Below are 11,308 nucleotides of genomic sequence, written 5' to 3' on the forward strand. Positions count from 1 at the left end.
TTTGTTGTCATTTTCTTCATTTCTAACTATCTCACATGTTATGGATCCAAACTTTAAGAGGATTGAATATGTATTGCATGTGGACCTTTTGTAAATCTCTCACATGAATAGAATACAAGTATAGAGATTTTGTCACGCCCCGATATAATTGACACAAAACCCAATGCGTAACAGTAAATCAATTGATTTATAAACTAATATCTTACATTTATATCATCTATGATCATTACAAAAGGTGGCATATGAGATATACATTCATAAATCCTAGATTTTGAATCTATAGCATATGACATCGATACAGGAATAGAAGGGAAATTAAAATCAAATAGAGAAATGTCCTAATGGCTTACAACATTCCAAGACAATGCTTGGTTACAACAAAATAAGTTTCAACTCAAATCAAATAAAGCCTAAGGCTTGAATATATAATTACATCAAGACGAAACCAAAAAGAGAAGCCTTAAGCTCCGAGTTCTTCCAAGCTAAGTCCTTGGCGGAGGCATATCATCAGTATCTGAAAGTTGTTTCCCATATAGAGTGAGCCAAAGTTCAATAGAGATACTCTAACACAGTATACGAATCGTAGCAAAATTATAAGGTGAATGCACAATGCATGTCATTTTCCAAACGTTTCCTATTTTTCATCTCAAAACTATGCAATGCCAGATTATATATCAATTCATGAAAAATAATCCTTTTTATACAGAAAACAATTACATTTACAATGTTCAATGTATAATGATGCTCAATACACAATGGATGAGAAATTAGTTTCAATTCAAGCTAATCCTCATGCAATGTCTACAGCAATCAAGACCATCCTCCACCGATAGCCCAAAACATATATTTCTAAACAATTGATAAATTCCAATCAAAAGATACATTTTCGTTAATTTCAATGGGAGTGATAATACATATCCAACTTCATCATCATCATTAACATAATCATTATTCAAATTTCACAATATCCAACATCACTTTCCATTTCCATTTTAACAATTTCAAATATCCAAAAATTATGGCAAAAACCCCATTTTCTTTCCAAAATCAAATTTGAGGAAAGACTTTCCACCTTTTCAATCACAACTCATCCACAACCATATTCCTACAACCATTTTCAAGAATCAATTTGGAAAACTCCTCTTTTTGATTTCAAACCAAATCCTAGGTTTTACCAAAATTTTCCAAACACATAACCCTTTTAAAAAGACAAATAACCAAGCTAAAAATCATAAAAAGAGTCAAAGAAATCTCTACCTCAAAGAAGAAGACACAAATAACAACGGGTAGAACTCGATGGAGTCAAAAACACCAACTTCTCTGATTAGAACGAAGCCCTCTACGTGTTCTATCTTTTACTCCAAAGGACTAGGGTGAGGAAATGCACGGATTGAGAGTATTTAGTGGAAAAGTTCAAGAACTAGAGAGAGAGAGAGAGAGAGTAGATCTAGGGTTTGAAATGTTTTAGAGAGAGAAAGAGATGGAAAAGTGACTAAAAGAGGCTGTCTCTCGAACTAATACATGCACAGATCGCTCGAGCGGCCAAAACATTACTTGAGCGACCAAAACCACTGTTCGAGCGCACAATAGCCCTCTCATAGTAGTTCAAACATGTAAAAGTTCGCTCGAGTGCAAGAAGCGTCTCTCGAGTGCAGATATCAAACTCTCAGTAGTTTTACAGACTGTAAAAGAATGCTCGAGCTCAAGAAGTATCGCTCGAGCGAATAGGCAAAAATTTGGGCAACAATACTTTGAAAAACTAACTTTCCAACTTGTTTCAAATACAACCAAAACTCCCAAAAGCCAAACTCCACAAACAACAAGGAGGAAAACAACAAGAAGATGGAAATAAGCTGAACCATAGTTAAATACACAGCTTCGTGGGTCCAAAAGCAATACAGGTGTTGGGTTGAAACCAGAATCGTTATAGATATGATCACTTGAGTTGAGTTTTTATGTTTAAATGAATTAATTAGACCAATCTTTATGTCAATTATTTTGGGGGCGTTACACTAAATGATTTTAAAATTTTATATGTTGCTCAATACACAATTCACCATGTCAAAAACATCCCTATCTTTTAAAACTATAAATTTTTTAGAATAAATAATTGAAAAATGAGAAGTCAAAATGAAATTGATGTAAAGTGTAGGGGTATATAATGTAATTTACATGAAATAATATGAAAACATTGAGTTTAATTTTGGAAGAATTTCATTTAAGTGTAATTTTAAAAAGATATTTACATATGAATGATAAATTTTGCAACATTAAAAAGTAATTTTATAAATTTGATCAAATATCTGAAATTATTTTTAAAATTTACCACTTAATTCTTATTTTCCCTTTAATTTTCATAATGTTTTTTTGAAATTTTTTAAAAGTAAAAAACTAGAAATGAAAACATCAAAGAAGAAAATAACAACAAACAAATTTTTTTTTTTTTTAATAAAACAAAACAAGAAACAAACTCTAGATTATGGTTTTATTTTTGTCGGTCAATTTTATTTTTATTTTTGGAAAAATAACAAATTAGTCTTACTTTTCTTTAAAAAAATTATTCAACCTTTATCAATTTTTTATTAGAAGAATTCAGTCGTATTTTGCATAAAACACTTCCACAAAGTCTTATTTATCATATATTCCTCTTATACTCACAATATTTAAGAGAGTCAATATTTAGAAAAATATTCCTCTTGCTGATCCTGTTAGATTTTTTTTCTTTTCAATTTTTCCATAATGAGGTGATTGCTAAAGCCAAATATTGTTATAGAATAATACCAAACTCTATGCAATTTCAGCTGATTTTTTTTTTTCATGTAATTATTAATTTTTGATGTATTAGGTATTGATCTAGAATTGACATGTTCATTATTTTATTTGTTAAATTTTTTTTTTATTTTTTCATCCGCTTTTTATTTTATTTTTTTGTGAATTTTAGTAATATTTTAGTCATTTTAAATTTTTTTATATCAATTTAATTTAGATACACGTAAAAAATACAAAATTTCTGATTTTTTTTTTCAAGAAAAATTCACTATATACTAAAAAAATAAAAAAGAATGCAAAAATTCAGTATATTTTTGTATTTTTTTTTTGTATATTTTGAAATTTTTATGATTTTTTTACAAATATTTTACTTTTCAAGTACATCTATTAGGTGCATCTAAAAATAAAAAATAAAATTGACTAAAATATTAAACAAATTCACTAAAAAAAACAGAATTAAAAACTCAAAAAATTATTTTTAAAAATTCAGAACCAAATAGAGTGAATAATCTTAATTATAATTTTTGAGACCCTATTTATGATTTTTACTAAAGTTGACCATTAAATTATAAGTACAAATGTAATTAATATCCATGGAAAAAGGTAAAAGTGAGAAAAATTATAGTATTACTGTTTCAAAATAATTTATTTAAAATATGAATGAATTATCTTAATACAAATTTAATAGGTCTTAATGATTTTTCTGTAAGAAAACTTAGATTTGTTAGTTATTTTTCTAGTTTTCTTTTATCAGGAGAGATCATATGGGCTTTCTCAAGTATTGGCTTTGGGTAATAAGATTGGGTGCAATGCTGGGCCTCGAAGAGAACTCTTAAGATGGGCTTCGTATGGGTTCCTCTACCATACACACCACTATTTGGGGTGTGTATTAAGTATAATTTATCATAATTGTGATGGCAGTGTAACAAATGCCCGAACTAAAAAAATGATCATAATCAAATATCACTTAAGGTGTAATAAGAAAATTTTTTGTTCATAACTAAAATAATAATCATAATAGGTCATAACTGATATCACAATAAGTTATGATCAATACTAAAATGAGTCATCACCAAATATCATTTCAGACATAACTAAACACCTCTTCAAACATAACTAAACTAACAATAATAGGCCATAACAAAATCATAATCAACACCATAATGACTATAACTAAGAACGACAAAATTTGTAACTAATAATTGATTATGAGTTATAACTCATAAATATACATGTCATTCAATCATTGGTTTATTGCATTTCAAATGTAATTAATAATTGATTATTTGATTCATATGTAATAATTATCATATCTCTACAATTTGAAAAGTAAATTTACTTTTGAGTTGTTATTAATTATTTTTTTGAAGATAACGATTAATATGTTAGTAGTTAGATTATAATATAGGTCAGCATCTTTTCATAGATTCGAATCTAAAATCTTACTCAACTTAGCACCTAAGTATCGTCTTCATAAACACTTAAGAAACTGTCCAGGCTTCAATAATTATTAATTTCAAAACACATTTATATTTAATAATTTATTATCAATGTGGTAATGTTTGTATACACATGGATATATCACATCATGGTATTTTTGAATTCTTTATACTAAAAAATAACTCATGTTTATTTTTATTTTTATAGAAATAAGCTCTTATTATGAAAAATATTATGCATAACATGGACAATTTATTCAATTTTTTGTTTTTTTAAAATACAAAAATACGTGTCATTTGCAATGAAAATTTTTATGTATAGTACAAATTCTTTTTATGTAATGTTATTTCTACTAGGTCTCATTTAGGAAGTTAGCTATTTTAGTTGGCTTTTTGACTTTTTTGCTATTTTAGCGTGGCTAAAAAAGTTGTGTTTAAAAAAATAGTAGACTATTTTTGTAGTTGATTTGATAGCTGTGAGAGAAAAAATGAAATGATTATGAGTTGAATTTAGCATTTTGTCTTAATAGTTATTTTATCCTATTTTGTTTTTATTGGCTATTTTAGCCCAAATAATCCTTCCCAAACAGGCCCTAAGGATTATCATGATATTATTGAATCCTTGTGCAACTCCATCCAACCTAAATTAAAATTTTGAGGCTAATATTTATAAAAAAAAAAAAAAAAATTACAGATAATGTATTTTTTGTCAACTATTTTAGAAGTAATCAAGTAAAACACATATGACATAGATTTAATTTTGTAAATTGGGGAAATAGAATTGAGTTAAAATTAAATATTTCATCTATATTTTATTTTATTTATTTTTTCATCAAGTAGAGATTATTTTCATGTTGTAAATAAAACTTTTAACTTTTTCATACACTCGATACTTTTAATTACTGATATAACAAACCGGTTGAATGTGTTAGTCTTGAGTTAATTTTGACACAAACTCGAAATAACATGACACAATTACGACCTAACATTACACGACGCCCACCTTAGTTACAACTTATTTAGCTGGCAATAAATATTTAAAAAAAAATCCATCCATATTTGGTAAATGCTAAAAAATCACATTTTTTGAAATTTTATTTTTAGTGAATCTTTAAAAAAATTTATTTTCAAGTGCTTCCAATCTAGAAAGATTTAAATTTTTGAAAAAAAAAAACATGTATATAAATAAATAAATAAAAACTAAAATCAACAAAGAAAAAATGAACACCTATTTGTGAAAATTTAACTTGACTTGAAAACATGTATATAAATTTGTATTGAAAACATGTTGTTCATAATTTCTAATGTCAGCATGAATTATTTTACCATTTTGTTTTCTTCTCCTTGACTTGGATCTAAATTTGTTATTTTAGGCGATTAGAATTACAAAGTTGTGAATTCAATTTCTCCAAAAGAGTTTTTTTTTTTTTTTTTTTTTTTTTCATGGAATCTATTATCTTTCTACTTACATACATGCATGTAACTAACTACATATTCTAGCAGTCAATCATGAGTGTCAAATTTGAAACATAGAAGTAGGAAATGAAAAGGGATATCGTGGTTCACCATCAAATTAAAAACAAACAGCTTTAATGAAAAGGAAAACATGGTAGTACCTTTACTTCAAACAAGCTCCACTTAGTTCTGAACATGTCATCTTGCTCCATGTTGGTACCTCACCTCATTTGATCTGTTCTTCTGATGAGGCATTTTCACTCTAAAAATTCTTGCAAGCCATTCTTCTTTCCTTCGAATGATGCAACTTCCTATCACCAAACCAAATACTACTCCACATCCATATCCCATCAACACTGCTTCCCAACCAAAGCCATCAAATTTGAACTTAAAATTGTGACTAAATGAGGATGGTAAAGTTGGTGAGTCTACTATCTGGACATTCCCACAATTCTTTGACAATGGAAACCCGCACAAGCCTAGATTTCCCTCATATGAAGTGTTTGAAAATGTTTCAAACTGCTGGCCTCGTGGTATAATCCCAGTTAGATTATTTTGCGAGACATCAAAAACTTCAAGGAATGTCAAGCTTGTTAGTTGTTGAGGTATCTCACCAGAGAGCTTGTTTTGGGATAGATCCAAGGACTCAAGCTCAGTTAGATTCGACAAGGACAATGGAATCGGACCTGTGAAATCATTTCTTGAAAAATTTAGGACACGGAGGGCTTTGAGTCTTCCAATAGATATGGGAATCTTTCCATCGAACTTGTTGTGCGAGAAATCAACAGCTTTGAAGATGGTGATGATTCTTACGAGTGTCATTTCCAGTCCTTTATTCATTATGGTTACCGAATAATAACCATAACCAACGCGCATATAATTTAAGGAGGATTTGTCTTCATAATCCATCATCATTGAAGGCATGCTCTCAAAGTATTCTGATGGCAAAGTGCCTGTAAATTCATTGTGAGACATGTCAATGATATGTAAATTGGTGAAGGCTAATCTCTTCCTTGGTTGCTCTATGGGACCATGGAATTTATTATCTCGCAAGACAATAATCTTCAATTGGGGCAGGTTCTCCAACCAAAATGGAAAAGCATCTTCTATGAAATTATGACCCAGATTCAAAATTTCTAGGTTCGTGCAATTCGCCAATGATCTTGGAAGCACCCCTAGCAATCCATTGTGGCTAATGTCAAGTTCCTGTAACATGCTTGCATATCCAAGTGTTTGAGGGATGCTACCATGGAAATTGTTTCTTTGCAAATTTAAAAAGGTTAAATTTCCATTGAAGTTCCCCAAACAGGTAGGAATTAATCCAGCCAATTGGTTATTGGACAGATCGAGATATGTAAGAGAATGAAGATTGCAGAGTGGATTGAGTTCTTCATTTAGGTGGTTGTTCGAAAGGTCTAGCGCATCCAACAATTCCATTCGGGTTTTCAGAAATTCAGGAATTTTATTTATGTTGCAAGACGACAATCGTAATGTCCTAATGTTTCGGAAAGAGGAGGGAGTGGAGTTGGTGGTGGTCAATGATAGACCACTGTTTGAAAGATCCAAAGAATCCAAATATTCAAGCTTTGCAAACGTGTCCAGCTCAACACTGTGGCTTAAATTATTTGACGAAAGATCAAGAGAGGTAAGGTTCACAAGATGAAACAAGGAAGGAGGTATTGTCCCATTGATTGAGTTACTGCCTAAATATAGATACCATAGATTTGGAAGGCCAGTTATTGATGATGGAATGGGACCTGTTAGTTGATTGTTTGAGAAATCTACATAATAAAGTTGCGAGAAGTTGGAAAAAAGTTGAGGAATTGGGCCTTCAAAATTGTTGTATGAAAGATCAAGCAAAATTAATCGCGTGAGGTTTGTAAGCGATCTCGGAATCGTACCAAAGAAATTGCAGGCACCGAGGCCTAGCTCCTCCAAGTACTCAAGTTGGCCGATGGAATTAGGTAGCTCTCCGGTGAAATCTATTTCAGTGAGATCCAACGACCTAAGGTGCCTAAGGTGCCGGAGAGTTGCATTAATAATACTTGGAAGTTTACCTGTGAGTTCTCCGTTACCGCCTAACCACAGCTCCTGCAATTTCTGTAAGTGGAAAATGCTATTGGAGAAGTTATTCCCTTGCCAGACTTCTTCTTCCGATGGTTGTATTGGGCCAGAAAGATAGGACAAAGAGAGGTCAAGATGGGTCAAATTTGTGAAACGGCCAAATGAAGGTAAAATTTGAGAGTGATGGAAGTTGTTGTAAGAAAGGTCGAGGTGTTGAAGGTGAACAAGATTGAAGAGGCTGCTGTTTGGATGGATGGTACCACATAGGCACTTACAAAAGAGGTCGAGGCCAATGACATGAGAAGTGGTGTTATCACATGTGACCCCATCCCATGCACAACAATCTGTACCCTCTTTCCAATTATCAATATCATATGGAACTGAAGGCTCCCTGTTGCAACGGGAAGCAGAGCAATTGAAGGAAAAGGATTGCTTAAATTGGAGCAAAGCAGTGCTCTCGTCATTATGGCAAAGATGTGCAGAAGAAGAAGAGAAGCAGAAAATTAGGGAATACAGGAGGATACATATTGTGAGTTGATAATTGGATAGTAAGAAACCCATTCTTACACCAGTATTGGGTGGGGTGGTAGAGAGGGAATTGGATATGATGCTTCTTCTATATGCACTCTCCTATTTATAACTTAATAAATAATTCAATAATCAAAAAATATAAACTGAAAATTGTCATTGTATAGTCTCACATATTATTATTATTATTATTATTATTATTATTATTTTGAGAACGATAGTCTCACATATTATCATTGTATTAATTTAATGGACTCCATCACTCAGTCAATTTTATTACTAATATAAAGATAATACATAAGATGATAAATTACTTTTAGTAAATAAATGTACTTAGTATTCGGCAAAGCATTATTAAAAGTAATGAGTCCCAACATTGGCTCATTTTTATTACTAATAATATAATGCTAATATTTGAGGTGATATATAATTTTTAGTAAATAAATGTAATAATCCTTATATTATGAATAAAATTGTGTTTGAATCATGAATTGGTAAAGGAATTTGAAAAAAGAAAGGTTATAAGAGAAATATAAGTAAAATATAAGCTAAATTTTTTATCCATTTTCCCACATTTTCATTTTCTTTTTAAATCACAATTTAAATTCGTAATCAAATATGATTTAAAAAGATTTTTTTATTTTTTTATTTTTTATAAATGATTTGGCCATTTTTCAAACTATGCCTAAATACAAGACCCACAATAATATTCTTATGAAAAATGCTTGGGAGCACTAATTAGTGCTCCCACTAATTAGGTGGCAGTGGGTCCCGCCAGTAGTGATGTGATGTTTTGGTCTTGGAGTTGTATTTTTTTTTTTTTTTTTTTTTTTTTTAATACATTAGTGCTATTAGTGGTGGTATTTTTAGTGGATGAATCATTGTTGTATTCTTATTTGGTGCTTTCTGTCAATAGCAAGCTTGACTAAATAAAAAGATAAAAAATATTGTGTTGATTCTTCAATATTATGGGCTTCGGATCTCTTGTACCCATCCTTCTGTCCTGTTCATCTCAGGCTGCCACATCGTCAATCTTAAAATCATGAATGGGACAGAAGATGTGTACAGAAAATGGGTATAGGAGATCTGAAGCCGGTACTATAGACTTGGAATTATTAGATTGTCCTATTTATCTCCCCACATTTTTCTGTTTCTTTTGTTTTTTTTATTAATTATATTAGTAATACACACACTACTAACATCAGAGAGTGAAATGACTAAGGCCCTGTTTGATTAACATATATAATGTCTTGTTTGTTTTTAACGATCAAAGGTAGGATTAGATTAGTAGTAAGAAAAGGCTTATAAAATTATTTTTATTTTGAAAAATTGTGAAATGAAGAAATAATCTAATGTATATAAATGATTAATAATTTAATCTACTATTAAGGGTTTTAGATATTTCAAGTGCTAGTAAATCATTCTTACTCATCATCAGTGATTCCTCATTTTCCATTTAATTTTCATACGGTTTTTTGATTTTCTAAAATTAATAGATTTAATATTGTTACCTACAACAACACATTCACAAAATGAAATTTTGAATTAGATTTCTTAACAGATTGGGCCTTCTTCAGACAAAAAATAATAAAGTATATAAGCTTTAACTATATTATTAAAAACAAAAAATGATTCAAAAACATAATTTTTATAAATAAAACTAATAAATAATATAATATGATATTTTGTGCAATTATAACTACCATCAGGTGTTTTTCGCTTGAAACAAAGGGCTAAAAATGACATATCATTTCGTATGAATTTTTTCAATAAAATTTTATATATATATATATATATAACGCTATTCTTTGTGAAAATCTTTCAAAATTTTGTACATAATTATTGAGGAAAGGAATGGACAGATGTGTACTGGGAGAATTGAAGAAGGAAGTTTCTTACAAGATGTTCATTGGTGCAAACCCTCTCCTCTCAATCAATTTTATAAATAAATTAACGGAGTTGGATTCTCTCAAGTTAGCCATTCAACTTAAAAGAATAATTGGGCTTAATAAGTTCGTTTTGGGGTCAACCTTGTTAATCTAAACTGTTACTTTTTAAGATTTGTTAAGTAGATTATTAATGTAAAAAATTAAAATCATCGAACATCGATAGTTATATATTTGAATCACATTTGTCTTACAAAAATAGACAACAAATATAATTTCAAGAATAACCATCTATCTTTTTGTAATATAAATATTATTCAAACATATATCTATTGATGTGCGATCACCGTAATGAATTTTATATTCAACGAATCTTAAAAAGTGAGCAATTTGAATATTTTATCAAGATCAATACCAAAATGGACGCACCAAACCTGAATTATTCTATGAAGTTAAATAACTAACTTGAGGAAATTCAAATCGTAAATTAATAATTGAAAAGCAACCGAAAGAAAAAATGAAAGCTCTTGTCACTATATTAATCTTATAATTTTCAACTAACGCTTGGTTATTTGAAATTTCATCTCATATTTAGTGGATGATTTGGTCCTCGAATATAAAGATAATATATAAGATGATAAATTACTTTTAGTAAATAAATGTAATTAGTATTCAATACAGTATTATTGAAGTAATGAGTCCCAACACTTGCTCATTTTTATTACTAATAATATAATGCTAACATTGAAGGTGATATATAATTTTTAGTTAATAAATGTAATCATCATTGTATTATGAATAAAATTGTGATTGAATCATGAATTGGTAACATAATTTGAAAAAAGAAAGGCAAATATAAGAGAAATATAAATAAAATATAAGCTAAATTTTTTATCCACTTTCTCATATTTTCATTTTCATTTTCATTTTCAAATCACTATTTAAATTCATAATCAAATATGATTTAAAAAGATTTTTTCTTATTATAAATGATTTGGCCATTTTCCAAACAGTGCCTGAATAAAGGATAACAAGCTTGACTAAATAAAAAAATTGGTGTTGATTCTCCGGTATTATGGGCTTCGAATCTCCTATACCTATTTTTTTGTACTCATCTTTTGTCCTATTCATCTCAGGCTGCCACGTCATCAATCTTCAAATCATAAA

At 29.5% G+C, this 11,308-nt stretch overlaps 1 protein-coding gene across 1 annotated transcript; it reads right to left on the reverse strand.

Annotated features, from left to right (window-relative positions):
* Window positions 1–306: 306 nt before the first annotated feature.
* On the reverse strand, window positions 307–8,352 carry LOC145804558 (receptor-like protein 6). The gene is made up of 2 exons (XM_082898906.1): window positions 5,825–8,352; window positions 307–514 (listed from the first exon to the last, which is right to left on the reverse strand). The coding sequence occupies exon 1, from the start codon at window positions 8,286–8,288 to the stop codon at window positions 5,862–5,864; it is 2,427 nt and encodes an 808-aa protein (XP_082755032.1). The 5' UTR covers window positions 8,289–8,352; the 3' UTR covers window positions 307–514; window positions 5,825–5,861.
* Between the last annotated feature and the right edge of the window lie 2,956 nt (window positions 8,353–11,308).

This window comes from Camellia sinensis, chromosome 12 (genome assembly GCF_055761805.1).
Source record: "Camellia sinensis isolate YWXY chromosome 12, ASM5576180v1, whole genome shotgun sequence".
NCBI classification, from domain to species: domain Eukaryota; kingdom Viridiplantae; phylum Streptophyta; class Magnoliopsida; order Ericales; family Theaceae; genus Camellia; species Camellia sinensis.